Source organism: Bactrocera tryoni, chromosome 3 (genome assembly GCF_016617805.1).
Source record: "Bactrocera tryoni isolate S06 chromosome 3, CSIRO_BtryS06_freeze2, whole genome shotgun sequence".
Taxonomy (NCBI): domain Eukaryota; kingdom Metazoa; phylum Arthropoda; class Insecta; order Diptera; family Tephritidae; genus Bactrocera; species Bactrocera tryoni.
In genome coordinates, this window is record NC_052501.1 from 26,400,857 (window position 1) to 26,421,662 (window position 20,806).

Sequence of the window (20,806 nt, forward strand, 5' to 3'; positions counted from 1 at the left end):
ACTTACGGGTCCATTTCTTGAGATGAATTGTTCTCCGAAGTTTTCCCTCAAAATGGCCATAGAATCATTGAGCTGTGTGGCATGTAGCGCCATCTTGTTTGAAACCACATGTCAAGCCAAGTTCATGCTAACAAACTTTTTTTGCCAAAAATGGAAGAACTGAACTTGGTTGACATGTGGTTTCAACAAGATGGCGCTACATGCCACACAGCTCGCGATTCTATGGCCATTTTGAGGGAAAACTTCGGAGAACAATTCATCTCAAGAAATGGACCCGTAAGTTAGGCCACCAAGATCATGCGATTTAACGCCTTTAGACTATTTTTTGTGAGGCTACGTCAAGTCTAAAGTCTACAGAAATAAGCCAGCAACTATTCCAGCTTTGGAAGACAACATTTCCGAAGAAATTCGGGCTATTCCGGCCGAAATGCTCGAAAAAGTTGCCCAAAATTGGACTTTCCGAATGGACCACCTAAGACGCAGCCGCGGTCAACATTTAAATGAAATTATCTTCAAAAAGTAAATGTCATGAACCAATCTAACGTTTCAAATAAAGAACCGATGAGATTTTGCAAATTTTATGTGTTTTTTTTTTTTTAAAAAGTTATCAAGCTCTTAAAAAATCACCCGATATAACATTGAGGCATTACTGGACTTACTAAAACTTAATAAGCCCTTAGGGATACATTATGTGAATTTCGCAAAGTAACAGTAATTTTATGAATATTAAAATGAGCGCCTAGCTAACTGTAATGATATTTGAAAATATTTCGATACTTACACAGAAAAGTTAATTACATTCAGCATACTAAATTACGTGCCAGCAAAATAATTTACATACAAACATATGCATGTATGCGTGTATGACGGGTATGAGGCACACAGACATGAACTTAAACAATTAGCATATTGGATAATTAACACCAGAACACACTGGACCATAAAGTAATGCAAATGCAACAAACAGTTATGCTTAATAACGGAAAACCAAGTAACTCGTGTCCATGTAAACAGAGTAGGAGCATGTGCGTGTGTATGTTAGTCTGTTAGAGTAACTGTGTCAGTGTTGCGTAGCAGCCGCAAAGAGCGCCAATCCCAAAAATTAGAAGCGCATCCACTGTTACATATGTTAGATATATATACGAGCACGTTTATGGAGTTAGAAGTAAAATCGCAAACGGAAACGGCAAAAAACGCAAACTCCAGCAGGATTCGCGGCAAACAAACGATGCTTACGAGCAGATGATGATATGCTGATTGACTGATGCAGATACAGGTATGTATGTTTGTATATATGACGCCGCATGCCACATTATTACTTACCGCAAATAATCCATAGCCCAGATGGGACGCGCCGCCTTGCCACCACTGCCACCGCCACAGCAACCCGAAGTCGAGCTGCTCGAGGTGGCTGCAGTGCGCTGAGTGCCCGTTGTCGAGAAGGTGGTTGTCGTCGCCGTCGTGGCCGGTATCCAAGTGTTGGTGGAGCAAAGTGAACAATATGTGTCGCCAGCATCGGCGGCAGCATCGACGACTTGTGCGAGGGCACGATTGCGACGCACGAAATTGCAGGGCAACACGCGCCGACAATCGCTATCGCAGCTGAAACTTTTCGCTAGCATGCGATAGCGCGACTCGCTCTGCAAGTGCGGCTGGCTCGTGCAACAACACTGATTATTCGAATCCTCCGACGAGCTCATGATCAGCGAATAGGTGCGCGATTGCGGAAAATGACCGCTCAGCGCACTTAAAAGTATGGAAGTGGTTGTGCGGCGGGTGAAGGGGAAGTGCGAATTCGTAATAGAGTGAAAGAAATATAGAAAGTTGTTTGAGAGGAGACCTCCACTTACAAATTTGTAAAGTATAAAAAAAAAGTGATGTTTGGAATTTTGTAATATTTCATGATAAAAATTAATTTAATAATTGGAAATTAATAAAAAAATTGTATAATTGTCATGGGTCCAATATAACAGGATTTTATTATCCTTGCGTTTAATTTAATTTTTTTATTTTATATTTATTTTATTTTTTTAATTCTTTTTTCCTTAGTTTTTTATAATTGTAAATAAATTTAAAGTTTCTTTCTTTTTTTAATATTAACAAATAAGGAAGAGCTAAGTTCGGGTGCAACCGAACATTTTATACTTTTGCAACTTGTAAGAATCAAAACCAGGGAAATACTTTAAGGTGTAAAACCAATCGTATAGAGTAAAGTCAACCGGATGTTCGAAAATCCTGATATTAGTTCTATAGGGGCTAGGCTAAGTTTTCGCTCAAAGATATCTATTTTAGACACAGAGATACACTGTTATGAGCAAAACACGCTCTGCTGATTTTACTAAGATAGCTGACATATTGGCCGATATATGCGGTACAAAGTCTCCCCGAAGTTCCCCGAAAATCTTTGTATTAAGTATATGGGGAATAAGGGAAGCATTGGTCCGCTTCAACCCATTTTTGACATACAGACATGCCATTATAAAAGAAGGATTAGCCCTTAATTTCAGTTATATATAAAAATCAAAAGTCAACTATAGGTACAGGGGTCTAAATGTTCGGTACCTGCAGCTTGAACAGTTTCTATTGGATTTAAACAATTTTTGATCATTAGTTGGCATATACTAAAGACATTATTCGTACAAAGTTTTACTCCGTTACATTAATTGATTCTTGATTTGTGTACTGGAAACTGAACGAATCAAATGGAAGTAAAAATTGTGTTATGTGGGAAGGAGGTGTTGTTGTTGTCCAATTTCGCTCAGTTTTACAGCGTCACATAGAAATATAAAATAAATACCACACACCAAATTTTGTCGAAATCGGTAGGTCGGGTCTTGAGATATGGGATTTCACTAAAAATTAGGTGGTGCCACGCCCATTGTCCAATTATTACACCGGCTCCCATAAATCTTTCTCATACCATCGGTGGTAAAATTTAATGTCTCTGGCGTATTTAGTTATTGATTTATCGCGCTTTCAGTAGTTTTTAACAGTACCGTTATATGGGTAGTGAGCGAGGTTTTCATGCGATTTTATTCATTTTCACACTATCGGTAGGAACTCTTATAATATTTGTGCTGGACGAATTTGGTTATTGTAGCTTGAGTGGTTTAGGAGATATGTACGTACATATGTTAAACTTATTAGAGGGCGTGGCCACGTCCACTTTTCCCACAAGTGCCCCTTGTTACTCTGATTCTTTGCACGAAATTACAGCTTTATATCTTAAATGAGTGCTTAGCTATGTCATTTTATATGTTTTCAGTTAATGACGATTTATGGGCGTGGCAGTGGGCCGATTTTTCCCATCTACGAACTCGATTTTTTTTTGTACCAAGGAACCTGCACACCAAGTTTCATCAAGTTATCTCATTTTTACTCAAGTTACAGCTTGTACGGACGGACGGACGAACGGACAGACAGATAGTCAACCGGATTTCAACTTTTCTCGTCACCTTGATCATTTTTATATATGTATATAACCCTGTATCTATCTAGATATTTTAATGAAATATATGAAATATAAATATGAAATATAAATAATAAATGTTCGGCTAAAGGAACTTAGCTGTTCCTTACTTGTTTATTGTAATATTTTATTCTTCATTACGATTTTATATACTTTTCCATTTTATAGTCTTATTTTATTTATGAATTTTCCCTTTCTTCAATTAGTTTATTTCATATATTGTACAATTTTTTATATTTTATTTCATAATTTCTTACTTCTAAATACCTTCTTCAACGTTATTTGTCAACAGTTTTGTCCAACACACTTTACATCAAACTATTTTCAAAACATTTTACACAAGCACCGACTTTAGCGGGGTTCACAACCTCAGTTAAGACACAAATGCACTTATCATAACTGTAGTTTACAGTGGGTATTGGACAACAATTAGGGAGTAAAACATATACACACACACTATAACAACTGTAAATATCAAAAACACTTTTTCGAAGACACTAAATCACTAAATATGATTACAAGTAAGTGAGTGTGTCGATTTTGCATAAAAAGTCACAAATAAAAAAAAATGCTAGAACCAACGTATTGCCAGGATTAAGTAGTAGGTATTTACGAAATAGAGAAGTAGTTCTACTATTTTTTAAATTAACATATGTAAGAGAAACAAATTGATTACATGGATATCGGTGAGTTTATGGATTTGGGTGCATACGGGAATATACATACATATACCATGTACAAATATATACATACTTATGACACGTAGTGTATAAATTGTCTATGGACTTACGCGATTTTCTCAGACGGCGATCGCCACGGTACATCATCGTCAATTTCATCTTCGCTCTCATCGCCTTCTTCGCCGTCGTCGTTGCCTGATATGCTGAACGATGATGAGGTGAACATGTCCGGTACGGGTAGTATGGATGGGCGACGACTGCCTAGTAGGTGACGGGAAAGTTAAGAATTCTTCGAGTTAGTTTTTTTTTTTGCTTTTTTTTAATATATTTAAGGAAAAGGATGATAAAATATTTAATAAAATTTCTATCAAAAAAGCTGCGCTCTTGAAATTATTATTTAAGCTGGGTTCCCACTATGTCATTTGAATGTCAGTAAACTGTTATCTCGGACAAAGATATATTAAGGTGTCCGCTTCCTGAAGTTAACCAAGTAAACCTACATCTTTGAAAGAGTTACAGTTAAGTTTGGTTAAATAGTCTGATTTCTCATGAAGCCGCAAATAATCCCACTTTAATTGCTAGAGAGGCCTGTCCGTTGTGATGCGCAGAACTTCCAGATATGAATAAAAAAAACCAACGCTTGATGAGCTCGTGCCAAGCCCATAGATCCATCGCCCGAATACACGGAGACAAGAGGAATCCCTGTTCTTGCCCATCTTAATGGAAATTGGATAAGAGTGCCTTTTCTTACAGGCGTCGACGTAAAACATTTGATAATTTTTAATTAGCTTTGAGCTTACTGTCAACGAGCTCATGGCATGTTTAGCAGGTCTGCCAGCAGATCGAATGCATACTACCAAGGAGAAGCCGTACTTCGGAGAAATACCACTGCTGTTAGCTTGATGTTTGCCACTTCTGCTTCAAAGCGACTGCCAGACCACTGGGCAGTTGAGAAATTATTTCGAAACAAATGGATACCGAATGAATGTCAAGACTGTTTCGAAGCGATCTCCACTTAAAGGCCTACCGTTGGTCAACTGATAATTAAACCAAATTAGGCTCAAAAGTTGCAAGCTACTTCAAAAAGAGTGAATGTACGAGTATTAGGCAACAGAATCTATTCAAAAGCTTTCAAAGACGTGCAGAAATGTTATTGCAGGGATTCAACGTGGTTACCACCCAGCTGCAGTAAGAGTTTAATATGAGTCTCCTGTAAATGAGTCCGGCTACAGCGAAATTGCTGGAAACTGCAAAGCCGATGAGCTGGATAGGGAGGGCACTCTTTTCTCAATTTCATCCGATTAGAGTCGAGTCGGTTCGCCGATATCTGCTTGCGTGTTGGCGTCGAGTCGGTTCGTTGAAGTCTGTTTGCATTCTGGACTATTGGACCTTCTGTGAGCTCAGTAAGCGCTGGTCAACAACCAGAACTTATGCGACTGCGAGATCCTTCTGTCCCAAAGTGGACCATGAGAGGTCATCCGAACTAGTTGCTCTCAGCAAAGCTAAGCTCGCCGAAATTGTAGGTATTCTGACTGGAAACTGTCTAATAGGTTCACATGCGGTACAGCTCCGTTTTCTGTCAAAAAATGTATGGAGGAAAGCGAGGTGGAATCATCTTGTCTCTTCCTTTTCTATTGTCCGGCTTTTGCTAGACTGAGATTGAAATAGGCATAATTTTGTCGAAATTAGCAAAGTTGATAGGATTGATATTAACCGCCCTATTAAATTTGTTGAAAGGACATAAAGGTTCGTCGATCTTTGAGGATCTGATGATCTACCTTTGGATCTTTTGGGTAACACAAAGGACGAGTTTCTGTCCAACTGAGATTCAACGAGTTTGGGTCATCTCCACGACTTGAGCAAACCTAACCGTTGTCCTCCATTTCTGCACAAAAGAGGTTAAACCCGGCATAGAAATATGCTAGTAGGATATTCTAGAATGCTTGGTAAAGCAGTTCAGCAATAGTCTCTTCGTTGGAAAACATTTGATCTTGCAGGAATATTCTGCCACAGTACACAAGGCTGCTTCTCCAGATGGCGTCTGGTAACATTCCCAACCTTAAAGCATGGATGCCAAAAGCCCAGTCAGTGGTACTGAGTGTAAAGAGATCACTGGAGTGATCGATATTGACCAAAAAACAGCGCAGGCCAAACTTTCGCGAAGCCCAGTTATTAAGTAGTAGCCACCAAAAGAATACGGGAGAACCGACCCGCTTTTATTCTATTTTCTGCTATTCCGCAGTCTTATCCCAGTCTTAGCACAAAGACAATTGATGCTACTGATGGCGGGGTTAGGCAGTACTCGACTAACCCTTATCGCGCTATTAATAAGTTCAAGGCTAGTATTGCCGCTCTGCTATCTAAATAATTGGTCACTTTTCTGAAAGACACTGCACTTCGGAGCAAATTCGGTTTGGCGGCTCCATAATCCAAGTGGTCTGGTATGAAGTCAAAATGAGTGAGGGCTTCGAAGTGTTCAGACACGTGTTCTGTTAGAAACCCTGGTTCTCTGAGTCTGGTAGCAACTTTCGCAGCCATACACCTTCGACGATGTCCACGGGCACTATGTGCAAGATGACGTTAACAGCCATGATTGTGTGTGTTGGACCTTAGTGCACCACACATGTTGATGAGCGGCGCCCATTGAACGCTCTTCTGAGTTTCTTTGCAAGTGTGGTTTTTTCTAGAGCCCTCTACCACATAAATACTCCATAGAACAAAATAGGCTTGAATACAGTGTCGTAGAACCAGAGGACCACTTTCAGTGAGAGACACCACCTTTTGCCAATGGCTCTTTTACAGCAGTATAAGGAGATCCATACATGTTTTGCTCCTCGATATTCGGCTTCCGTGGTCTTATAATTTCTAGTAATAAAACCATCTTGGTTTTACTGGGGTAGATGGCGAGATCACTTCCGACTGCCCAATTTGTTACGACACTGAGATGCTAGTGCTTCAACTTGTACACGATACTTTTTTAAGAAGGTCGTTAACGACCAGGATTCATAGAAAAGGAAAGTTAGAAAACTCCACCTTATGGGGTTCACCTACTCAGATTTCGTCAAGCGCGTGCTTTGCTCCATTTCGTTTCAATCTCTCTGTCGCACAGAAGACTGATATTGAGGTATTTGCGGGCACATGACAAACCAGATATAAACTTAATGTAGATAGTTAAATGAATATTTTTTTCGCTATAAAAAAGTATTAACACCACACGGTCATATAATCCGCGGCACTTCATCAAGGCGCATTATAAAACAAATAGTTGGAAGATATTCCTGCCACTTTTTTCACACTAGCCATTTTGAAAAATATTACAATAAAAGTTAATGAATTAATATTGCACAATGAAATTATATATTGCACAATTTGATTGTCTGCTTTTTATATGAGCAGCGTTTATTTAACAATCTTCAAATCTTGCTGCTAGAAATTTGTACATAAACCACACAACACCTTTACACCACACTCACCTCTACGCTGATTGAGCACATCGGGGCTGAGCAAATTTGGATTCCCCGCTTGCGGCACATCCAAGTGATTGCTGGTCGTTAATGTGGCGGTTGCAACACTCAGACCGCCACCGCCACCACCACTACTGCTGCCACCGCTGTAGCCTAAGCCGTTGCCGCCGCTGCCACCGCCACCCAACATAGGCGGTATCGTTGTGGTGACGGTGGTTGTTGTCGTGGCCGAGGGTGTTTGCGTTGCATTCATCGATGTCACCGTTGTATCCTTGAGATTCTGCTTCGAATCGGAGATTATCACAGACGTTAGATTATCAGTTGCTATTTACGGAATGCACACAGAGAGAACAAAGAGAGAATTATTTGCTTTATTTATGGCTTTTTGAGTATTAAAATCGAATATAGGTTTAGCAGCAGCTTAGCTTTCATATTTGTTAACGAGCACGCGGGCGGTAGCAGAGCAAAAGGTGGCTCGTTCAAACAAAAGTGGGTACACACATATATACAGGAATGTTTATTTACAGCGCAAGGCACATTTATAGTATAAAATTGTCACGTATTAGGTCAAAATTGTTGATATGCTTAAATAAAATGAGTATTTACAAGAAGAGCCCCTAAAAGTATGCTTCTCCATATATATATACACTTATTTGTTAGCTACAGCATTTTAAAGAAAGCATGGTAGTTTTCATAATAAATTTATGCAATATGAAAATATGTATGTATATCAGCGTGCAGGTGGGGCAGGGTTGAAGCAGTTATGTAAATATGACAATTTTTACAATAATCTAAAATTTTTGTTAATAGCAAAGATGTTAGAAAATATCAAGCTAAACTAAAGGCAAGTAAATTTGCATTTTTAAACCAAAAATTAAACCACAGAATGCATTAAAATAAATTAAATTTGCATTTAAACTGATAAACATGACATATTACGCCATACACTCCTTGCAGCAAGTCAATTTTTATGCATTTGCTTTGTATAAGAGTTTCACTGTCAGCGCAGTGTTCCTTGAAGCGCAACGAATAAGTTGTTTGTTTTGTTGTTACGTTTGCGAAATTGCATTTTAAATTAAGGTTAAACATGTTTCGCTTATCTTTGCGGCTATCGAAGGTGTGTTTTGTTAGATAAGCTTTTAATTAGTTACTCATACGCCCCAGCGGACCAATACATCTGTTACATATGACAACAATTATTGATTGGAAAACATTAGCAAAGCAAATAAACGATATTGTTGTTTAAATTAACTGCTAATTTGTTTAAAAAAATGTCTGTTGGTCTTTTTGCTAAGTTAATTGTAAGTTAATTTTATACTATTGCAATATGTTGCTACAGAGTACAATAGTTTTGTTCACATAACGTTTGTATGACGAGTTGAAATATGGGTGATTATCTGGCTGTCTTTCCGCAAGCCTAAACTTTTATGGGAGCAGCAGTGAAAATTGGCCGATGGGTATGGCACCGCTCACTTTTAGGTGAAATCCCATATCTCGGGACTCGATCGACCGATTTCGACTAAATTTGGTACGTGACACTCCTCTTACATTCTTACTTCACAGTGCGCAAATGAGCGAAATCTTTAATCAATCACGTCTACTTTCCGTATAGCACAATTCTAAATTCCATTTGGCTCTTTCACTTTCGAAAACTTGACCTAGACTCCATATAACATCCATATCGACCTAGCCGGACCATTTCCACCATCCAAAGGAAATCGTTATTGTCGCACAATCTTGGCTAGATTTAAACGCTGGGCAGAAATGTTACCTATATCAGATATAACAGCTCCAACTGTCGTCAAAGAACTAAATTAAATGACTGGATCTGAAGGTTTGTTGTAGCTGTGAACGTCACTTCAGACTTAGGACGTCAGTACGGAGGCGCCCAATTTCAACAAGTACTGCAGATCTTGGGAACACGCCATTTTACAACCAAGCCTTAACAGCAATTGGTGTCGTCGAAAGATGGCATCGTACTTTCAAAGCAGCACTGCTATGCCATAACACTAGCCAGTGGACTTCATACTCACCTCTTACAAACCAACAGACAGCAAAGCTGATATGGTCAAACAACTATGTTCATCTATGCAGGATCTACGACTATTCGACACCGCTTGGCACGCGAAACAAAAAGTATCTGTCTCCTCTGGGTTCAAAACCTGCCAACAAGTTTTTATTAGAGGCGATCTAGTGCGACAATTGCTATCGGCTCCATACAAGGCTATTCAACAATTTCTCAAATACTTCTTGGTGAAAGTGATCAACAGCGCTATTAAAGTTTCAACAGATCGTGCCTTCATCGGCACCCCACAAGGTGTCTGGGGGGGGAGTATTGCGTAATCTTAGGATTATTAAGACATTGATGGATTTGCATTTAAGGAATAGTATCCCAAAAAATAGACTTCCAAGAGCAGGGTACTCCTATTGCAAAAGTAGGTCAGTGGACCCTCTCTTGCTCACTCTTGTCTCCCGGCTCGAGAGGACCCTAAGGAACAAGGAGGTTGTTATGGGGACCTTCCTCGATATAGAGAGTCATTAGAGCTTGGTGCTGAATCGAATCTTAAGACCCTCAGCGTCAAACCTGTCTGCAAAAGAACGATCATGGCGGAATGGATTATACGTGGGCACGGCGGATCATGTGAAAAGGCACCCCACAAGAGAGAGTTTTCTTTCTAAAAGCTTCAGAAAGTGGGCCGCTAGGCGATTTCTGACGAGGACGACGAGCACTCAAGATTGGGGGAAAATTTCTGAATGCCTTGCATGAGATAACCCAGAGGTATTTTAGATCTTCTGCAACTGGACTGCTAAAAGCGGCCTCGCCATAAATTCTAGCAATACCGAACTGTTTTTATTCACTCGGAAATACAAAACATCGTAGGGCATCTACCAACAGTGAAAGGAGCCCATCTTCGTCCTCTTGACAGAATTGAGTTCCAAGGTCTAGCCTACACAAGAAGCTCAACAACGAAAAAATAGCGAGATTGCCCTATGGGGTGGAGAGTCCCCGTTTCATCAAAGGTAATTCATTGGCTCTATGAAACCACAGTGGATACTTTAATAGTCTAGTGAATTTTTGTTTGGTGAACGGCACTGGAAAAGGTTACTAGCAAAAAGTTAGCGAGAGTTCACTGAGAGGTGCGCTACGAACCACACCAACTACTGAATGTCTTGCTGCATATATACTAGCATAAGCGGATATACTCAGTCGCGAAAACTGTTCCAGACAAATAGAAACCGGGTATTTAGATGACTGCGAGCCTGGGCACTTTTGAATCCTTGCACACATTTCATTCCAAAATATTTATTTGGATCACCAGGTTGCCGAGCCCAGCCAGGGCTTTCGGTATTCTGAACACATACCTTTGTGGGGGGAATGAGAGAGAAGGACTCGATGGAGGAGAGGGGTGGTGAGCTCTTTTAGGTATTTATGGAGGGTTGATAGAGGAATACACTATCGGGAACCTCCCTTCAGTTCCAGTTTTAGGCTTCTTGACCTTTGCAGCGTTTACCAAGTGGAGGGGCTGAAGTAAAAATAGCAAAAGATCTGCTGCTTCAAATCGCAGTTTACTTCACAGTGATTACCATCTGCTCCGATTCAGCGATATTAATCTTGAGTTTACTGACTGTACGAGTATGCTCAATACTACTGAAAAAATATCTTGATTTCTAGACTTTTACGAATAGACTAGTTTGTGCATCTAGCCACAGGGGTATTGCAGGATCAGGCAGCACGGCTCGAAGCGCAGTCTTCTTCAGATTGCTTACTATCCACTCCGATAGTAGCGCGCGCAGCGATATAATACTTCAGTTTGCTGCCTCTGCCCCCAAGACTAGTGAAAGGATACCTAGATTTCTAGACTTTCTTACCGGATGCCAGCTGGATCAGCTGTTTGCAAGAAGATAAGACTTCTTTCCAAAATGTTTTGCTTTTGCCGAATCAAGGCAAAAACTCTTCGGATCTCATACTTGTACACATCCAGGTAAAATAGCGGAAGCAGAAATAAAATATCTAAACTAGATCCAATTACAGGAGTTTCGTTTGGCTTTCCCAAAGACTTTGCTTAATACCCCAAGTGTGTTACTCCGTCATACTGAGCGATCAGTAATCTTACCTATCTTACCTACCTTAACCGCCAGTTTTTTTTTTGTTGAAATCTTTGGCAAAAGAAATACCCACATTAGTAAGTGAAAATTCCCAAATTAAACATCCCAACATTAAATACCTAAAATCATATCATATCGACAAATAAATTCTCTATCAAAATTTTAAAGTGATACCAGAACTCTTTTTTATAAAACGCTGAGAGATACCTAATTCGAAATTTCTGTTATCGCATTTTCCACTATTCACAATTAAAATTCACGAAAATTGCCAATAGTTCAGCAATCTGGCTCACTACGCGTGACATCATTTCATGACCCCGTAATACTATGATATCAAGCTTTCTATGAATGACTGATTTACAAATAAAAAATATCAAACTGTCAGCGAACGCATTCAATTAATTTAAATTCCATTTTAAAAATAATCGAAATATATGCCAAAACCAATTTAAAGAAGTAAGGATGAGCTAAATTCGGGTATAACCGAACATTTGATACTCTTGCAATTACCAAGGATTGAAGCCGGAGGAATACCTTCAGGTACATAACTAGGAATACGAACGAGGTTTCATCAAGATATTAAAATTTTTACTACAGTTACGACGTGCATGGACGACCGGATGGACAGATAGGCAGTCACCAGGACTTCAACTCGTCTCGTCATCCTGATCATTTATATATCCATAACCCTGTATCTATCTCGCTTAGTTTCAGGCGATACGTACAACCTTTAGGTGAACAAAGCTATAATACTCTGTAGCAACTGGTGGCAAGAGTATAAAAATAATAGTCAGCATTTTAATTATTGGCTAACACGATGAATCTGCCATCAAATGAAGGGTCAGGTCAGTGCGGAACGAAAGTACGGCAAAAATAACTTGATGAACGTAACGTGAATATGTGTATATCTCTGTATTCCAGCAGTTATGTATTGACATTTTGACACGTGCAACGCAGAATTGCACGCAACGTCATATAACGGAAGTGCAAGCAAAGGCGTGGCAAGGCGTTGACGCTGAAACAGTGATTAACGGATCAAACGACAGCACACATGCCAGCAGCGATATTCACATGAACGCTTCAGTACATGCAATTAGCTAGTAGAGGCACTAGTACTGAGCCGAGAGAGTACTAGTTCGGAACCGGTGCTGGTTTAGAATAATTAATGTCATTTTTTGAAAGTCTAGGAAACTGATAGTGACTAACGAAATAGTTGGATGGAACAAGCTAAATCGTTTTAATTTAGATGAGCTCTGTCGATTTAGCCACGTCCTTCTATCCCAACAGAATGATATGAATAAAGTGGTTGTATGGAAAAGTTTCTCATTTAATGAGATATCTTCACGAAACTTGGGATGAGTTATTGCCTAAAGAAAGTATGCAATCTTCGAAGAAATTGTTCGGATCGCATCACGATAGCATATAGTTGCCATACAAACTGTACGAGCGACGTCAAGTAGTTATATGAAAAACTTTTTCAGTTGACAAGATATCTTCACAAAAATTGGCATGGATCATTGTTCCAAGTAATGCTATAATCTTCGAATAAATGTTTTAGATCGGATCACTATATCATAAAGCTGTCATATGAACCGACCGATAAAAATCAATTTTGTGTATGGAAACTACTTGATTTATTAAGGGTAGTCTAACTTCAGTGCGACCGAAGTTAACGTTTTTTCTAGTTTTAATAGCATTTGGTCCGTTTCCTGGCGGCATTTAAAAAAATTCCGTTAATTTGAGACTTTGTTAACCAAAAAAGTTATCGGGAGTTACCTAAGATTTTTAATTGTCTGCACCGAAATTTCACCATACACCTTTAGGTAATTTCAAAAATTACTGCTCACAACTTCGAGTTATCGATATCAAACATTGTTGTAGCCTTGCGAACACCAAAAAAGCTTGCTTTCTGTCCCTTCTTCGAGTCCGGTATTACTCAAAAGTTATACATTTTGGAATAACATAATACTTTTTATGAAATGAAATGAAATTTCGTCAAAAAGTTAGCAATATTACTACTGGTCCTTAACATATTACAAATAAACTAGTTCGGTACTACTCAAAATTTATACATTTTCAGATAAAATAACACTTTTTATGAAATAAAATGAAATGTCGTTATAAAATTAGCACAAATGCATTGGTCCGCTTTACATTACAAATGAACCAGTACGGTACTACTCCAAAAGTATTCCCTTTAGTATAAAATAACACTTTTTATGAAATGAAATGAAATTTCGTTGTAAAATTAGCAAAAATGAAACTGGACCTAAACACATTCAGTTCGGTCTACTCCAAAAGTTATACAGATAAAAAAACTCTTTTCATAAAATTAAATTTCGTTATAAAATTAGCAAAAATGCAACTGGACCTAAACACATTACAAATGAACCAGTTCGGGAGTACTTCGTATACTAGTATAACTATATATACATGCACATATAATCAATAATTTTGTGTGTGCGCAAAAAAGCGCGAGCATGCAATACAAATTACGACGCACACATACAAAAAAACACACACACACACATATGCAGTTATGTAATTACACGCATGCGGATGCAACAACATGCGTATGTACAGACGTATGTATGTATGTGTGTGCGTGTTAATAATGACAAAATGTGTCAACATAAGTGGGAAATGTTGTGGTCGCTGATTGTTGATTGTTAAACTTTGTTGCTGTGGTTGTTGTCGGTTGGTGAGCTGGTGAGTTGGAAAATGGTATTTGTGGATATGAGGCAGCAACAGAACTGGTGTTTGGTGGCGGTGGTAATGGCAAACAACAGGTTGATTTGGCGGTCTATTGGACATGGCCAGAGGATAGCGGTCACTACTGGAAGTGAGGTGGGGACGAAAAATTCAACTACATACAAGCAAAGCTACGCGATTATTTGGTTACCATATAAAAAAAGAAAATAAAATTATAGTCGCAAAACCGCTAAGTGGGTATTTACAGTACAGGGTGGTGGAGGTGACGAGCTACAATATTCAAAACAGAGAGGACTCTTCGGTATGGAGCAAAAATTATTTAAAAAATTAGATTTATACATATCTCAATTAATGCGTTATATTTAATTTAGCGAGCGAGTGGCGTATAGAACAAACGTGCAACAAAAAACGAAGTTGAGGGGTCAGCGAGCGAGCGATCGAGCTTCGGTTCATGTGAGCGTTGCAAATAGGAAATTCTTAGCAAAAATATATAAAGAAATGTAAATGATGCTTGTTGTTGGTCACACTCACGCACGAATAGTGTCGTTAAGTCACTATCACTATATGTTGGCGGATATCTTTCGGTCATGGTAGGTGTACCGCCGCCAAAGACGCCGCCGCGTCCCGAGTCCAGGCTGGGACTGTGCGGCACGCGTACACAAACCGATGGCACCGGTGCTGTGCGATTCAATGATGTTGATGTTGTTGTTGTACTAATGGTGGTTGCCGGTGTGCTTGTTGTTGTTGTTGTTACATTCATATGGACATTGATGCTATTCGTGGTGATGGTAGTATTGTTGTTGTTTATTGTTGTTGTGCTAACTAAATACAATGGTATGATTGTATTACAAATACACAGCTTTGTCTAGATGAGCTACACATAATTTGTTTCTAGTTTGATCTTTGTTTGGTTTAGTAGAGTTATTCGTGTGTTGTTTTATAATTATTTTGAATTTTGTTTTTGTATTATATTTTCTAAGCCATTAGTTTTAGTTTACTTATATTACTAATCAATTAAAAAATAACGTTAAAATAACGGTTTATATATATTTTAACCGTTAGCTAGATATCCATATATTTATGAAATTCCCGGGTGCATAGTCTCAGTATGTTCTATTAAGGAAAAATTATGAAACACTAGTTGACTGACAAAAAAGCACTTCAGACATTTTACTTGGTGCCGAAGACAACCGAAAGACCTAACAGTTCTGACTTTTTAGGGCTCTTTAGAAGAAAGTGCCTTACCGAAATTCAAATAAGATTAGTTAACTGAAAAAAGTGGTAAAATCTTGAGTGTTCCATCAACTCTATGAAAGGAGTTTGTCAAAAAACATAAAAGTTCATGAGAGGAATGCTCGCTGTAAACTCATTACTGAAGTTTATTGAGCTCCGCTATTAGTACTATAATAAACTCAAGATAAGATTTGATCCGGACAGCTCCAGAGAGAGAAAAAATATAAGAAATTAAAAAAAAAAAACGTTTTGGCCATTGATGAATAGCAGCACGCTCGAGCCAACGATTTTTTGAAACTCTACGGTTTCTGTGCGGTATTCGACAGGTCATGTTCCTCAACTATGAAAACTCTAGTCCAATTATTTAGTTGGGTCGATCCATAAGATTTGTTGAGATCCTATGGATTCAAAAGCTCTTTGGATGTGACAAAAATTTCTGAACTTCTAATAGCCAAGCTGGGTAAGAACTTTCAACATAAACGGATAAAGGCGGGCCTATCAAAGAAACAAAGTTTTACCTGACCTTTTACTCAGTCTCAGTACAGCTCTTAAAAATATAAGAGAGCTAAAAGTACAAATACAATGGGCGTTCAGGGTATCGAACTATCTTTCTGATTTTGTTTAGTCTTTGGTTTATACTTTCAGCAGAAAAACGACTACCGAGATACTAATAGTAATCTACTGTGAATAATGTAAAAAAGGTGATGCTTCTTGGGACAAATTTTAGGCAGAAAGCTTTCATGGAACCCAAACTTAGATGCTAGGTTAAAGTAACAGCTACAGCACTTCACATGTAAAACTATCGTGGGGCTCAAATGATACCAATGATATGTATGGCAAGTGGTCACTTTCTGGCAGAAAGTTTTGAGATTGAACAATTGATTGATGAAACGCCGTTCAGAGAATGCAATAAGGTTAACTTGAGTCAAGGTTAACTTAAACTTAAACTTCGTTTAAAGGCTAATAAATTTTGAAAGTCAAAGTGTACCAAGTCCTAAAACTAGAATCGATTCAATATGATTTTTAGTTCTGTCCTAACCTTCAAAACTTGACAGCTGTCAAGACGTGGTGAAATGAGATCCGAAGTCTGTGAATGCAGTAGAACCCAAATGTGATTTTTACCGTCGAAATCTTAAAAAAAAAGTCCACAAAATAATTTGGATAACCGTAAAGTGAAGTTGTACGAGATAGTAGACACCCTAAAGATATCAAGATTTCTCTGTACAAAGTGGGTGCCGCGCGACTTCGCTTTTAAGCAAAAGCAACGAAAATTTGATGTTTCAGAACATTGTTTGAAGATGTATGAGCGTAAGTTTTTGCGTCGATATGTGACAAAGGATGAAATATGGCGCCATCATTTCACTCCGAAGTCTAATCGATAGTCATTCGAACTGCATAACATGAACCCGCTCCAAAGTGTGGGAAAGCTCAACAGTCGGCTGGCATAATTATGGCGTCTGTATTTTGAGATGAGCATGGAAAAATTTTTATTGACGTCATTGAAACAAGATGGATGATCAATAGCGACTTTTACATAGCGTTACTGTACCGTTTGAAGTATGAAATCGCCGAAAAATGGCAGCTTTTGAAGAAAATCTAAGTGATGTTTCACCAAGAAAATGCATCGTGTCACAAGTTAATGAAAACGTTGGCAAAAATTCATGTATTGGGCTTCGAATTGCTTCTGCATTCACTGCATTCTCCAGATCTGGCTCCCAGCGTCTATTTTCTGTTCTCAGATCACAAAATAATGCTCAGATCTGTAAGGAAATTTTTGTCGAATGCAGAGTTGAGCGCCGAACCTGAGGCCCATTTTGAAGTAAAAGACAAATCGTGCTTTAAAAATGGTATCAAAAAGGTGAAGAGTTGCCATAATCTGTGTATCACCCTTGAAGGGAACTATGTCTAATAAAAAAGACGAATTTTGCCAAAAATATATGCTTTAATACGGTAAGCCGGGAACTTTTCAATTGACCTGTTAGAATTCGACATTTGAAAGCCCGCGCTCATACTTGCTATATCCTTCTCAATATCGAACGCCAACCGAAAATGCCTTTTAACCTGCATAATAGTGTTGATTACCTTCCAGGGATAAATCGCTAGCTTAAATCCCTAGCTTCACATAATGACCAAACTGCGGTGCATAGTTGTGTTTCGCATCCAAACTCTCCTTTTCTATTCCACTTGACCTGCTTTAATCCGGTTTGGATGCAATGACTTTAATAATCACTATTTGGTCAATCAAGGGTTAACTTTTAATGAACATAAAACCTGCATTAACCATTTTATTCACCTCCAATTAATGTTTTGCTCACTAAAAATGCGCTTTGTTTAAATAAAATGTGACAGCGTTGCCATTTTGCTTTAATATGCGCACTAAATAATATAATACATATATGGATAAATGGATATTTATGGTGTTAGAGCCGTTGTAGTTAACTTAATGGACGTTTGACGAATTTATGGCAAAATCAAATTTATGCGACAATTTATTTTAATTTTCGTAAATAACAGCATCGCAACAGTTCAACGGCGAACATGCATAATGGATGACCAAAACGAGGGAAAATAGAAAAAATGAAATCACGACTTTGATTTATTTCATTTGCACATTTTCATAATTCACTTATGAAACAACGAAAAAGTTAAAATATTGCGAATAAAAAACGCAAAAATCCGAACGCGCCAACAAGAGACAGAAAGAAAAAATGGAAAGAAGTAGAAAGAGAGGGACGCATCTGAATGAATTTATAACCAGTTTCAGTGTAAATTTGGGAGGCAGTTGTGAGAGAAGGAGGTATATAAAAAGAGCCAGAGCGAGAGTGAGCGATCCAAAGCGATTGAGGTGGCTGTGTGACGTTATTAAATCAAATGCAAATATTTATGCCGCGACAAGTCAACAACAGAGTAAGCGAATGGACAAACAAATGAACAAAGACAGAACGAAAACATGGACCGAGGCAAATGCTTACACAAATTCCGAAAAAAAATTAAAAATTAAATTGAATAAATTATAATTAACGCACACACTGACACACATTGAAAGCGTTACTATTTGATTGCAGCAGCCAAAACAGTTATTTATTTAGCTATTGTTGTTATTTGTTGTTGCTGTTAACTTTATACTCAGAAATCCAGTATGCAAATAGTAGAAACAACAATGCAATTAATTTAAGATATGTGTGTATGTTTGTATATATGTGCTGTGCGTATTAGGGATGTCCTTCATTTTTGGAATTTTGTTGCTATTATTTCAAGTGAAAAAAGGGTCCCCAGTGTTGCGCGCTGGGTTTGGGACCCGCCGAAGATAATAGCCTCGGATGAGAGGCTCCCCTTTTGATGACTATCACCGCAACCGTATTAAAGATTATGATTCAAGGGCATGTGCCTGGAATGTCCGGTCACTTAAATGGAAAGGGACCGCTGCACAGCTGATTGGTGTCTTTGCAAGAGTAAAGGCTGACAGATAGCTCCTGACAGTAAGCCCCTTCACTAACCTTCCCAACAAGTTCATAGAGCCGAATGAAATTCGCGTCAAGCGCTGGCATCCTGAAGAATGATCACTGCACATGCAATACGTAACGGAAGCCTGACAGACTAACCGCACTTAACCTATATGTAATTAAATTTGAAATATAACCTAACGGTATGCGTCTATTTGAAAACATTTTAATAGTTCTTTCTTGCATTTGGATGGAAAGATTATTAGTAAAGAAAAATAGTCTTTCTGAAGATCTCTATCTTGATTTTGACCGATCAGTTTGAATGACATCTATATGTAAAATTGAAAGCTAGTAGTAAAATTTTGTCAACAAAGTTTGCCAAAAAAAAATTTCTTGTTTAGAACTTAATTTGTATCAGTTAGTTTGTTTGAATATCTGCTACAGTAGTCTCGGCAATTAAATGACATCTTGGGGAAGAAAGCATGTAATTTAGATTGATATCTCAAAAATCTAGCTCTTCGACTGCGACTTGTATTTATAGAGACAGGCAAGGAGTTCTATTCCGTATCTCTATTGGAAAATGTTTTCTATTCGAAATTCGGTTTTATCTTGCAATTACAGCCTAAGGCCTCTGCTGCCAGTGCTGCTAGATATTTATTTGTAAAATATTAAGTATTGTACAAATAATTTATAAAATAAAAAAATAAATAAAAATCTTGCAATTATGCGAAAATTGTACCACCCTGTGCCAGAATATAAACAAAAATCCTGGAAAACAAGAACATCCCTAATATTTGCTTTTCACTTAATATTTTCGACATAAATCCTTGTTTAATAGAGTTGTACATAAAAAATGAAAAATGTAAGGACATCCCTAATGTATGAGTAGTAAATTTCTTTATGTACTATGTACTTAAATATATATATATATGTATGTATGTATGTATAACATACTTTTAATTAGCGTTTAGTACACATGTTCATAAAACTATAAAATTTATTGCTCACTTTGTGCATAAACACACAAACGCACAGCCACTATATACCACTATATACTATAAATGTAAACAAACTATATAAGAAAGCGCACACACACATACGCCTATTATATAGTATATCTAATGCTTTAAAGACTTACAAATAAAGTTAAAAATAATTTGAAACGAACAAAGATGAACAACAGGCTTATTATTATTTGCCTTGCTGCCTGAGAGACTTAACGGTAATGGTCTGTAAGTGGTGAGAGAAAGGTAGTACATATGTAAGGGCACTTACCACCGTCCTTTGTCGTCGCTTGCGTATCCAAATTTTGATTCTGATTTTGATTGACAACAAAGGCCGAATTCTCCTCCTTTGTTATGCTCATATAATAGCATGTGTCGTCCTTCTTCATGATGTGCCGCGGCCCCGGATTCAGCAGTATGGTGTCCTCGTAGAATTCCGGCAGCTCAGCTGGACGTACACCCACCAATGCAACGCCATATCTGACGAGCGAAAGACAAATGTGAAAAAATAAATTGAAAAACTCCGTCAAAGCAATAAAAAATGAAAAGTGAGTGAATGTCCAGCAGTGAATTTGAAAATCCAATGTTGGAGAGCACAAAATTCAATCAGTGCTAAATTAAATTCACTTCAATTGTTGCTATTAGTCCATGTCCATCAGTCAGTGTTAAGCGTCGCTGACCAAGCGACAGCTTT

The 20,806-nt window shown here is 38.1% G+C and overlaps 1 protein-coding gene across 11 annotated transcripts in view; it reads right to left on the reverse strand.

The window, feature by feature from the left end:
- The window catches only part of LOC120771486 (potassium channel subfamily T member 2), an 81,774-nt gene that overhangs the window by 29,352 nt on the left and 31,616 nt on the right, over window positions 1-20,806 (reverse strand). For all 11 annotated transcript variants that reach the window (XM_040099535.1, XM_040099534.1, XM_040099533.1 and 8 more), the window contains exons 8-11: window positions 20,384-20,592; window positions 14,964-15,254; window positions 7,623-7,937; window positions 4,260-4,410 (exon numbers count right to left, since the gene is read on the reverse strand). In XM_040099535.1, coding sequence (XP_039955469.1) covers window positions 4,260-4,410; window positions 7,623-7,937; window positions 14,964-15,254; window positions 20,384-20,592 — 966 coding nt within the window. The remainder of the gene's footprint in view (window positions 1-4,259; window positions 4,411-7,622; window positions 7,938-14,963; window positions 15,255-20,383; window positions 20,593-20,806) is intronic.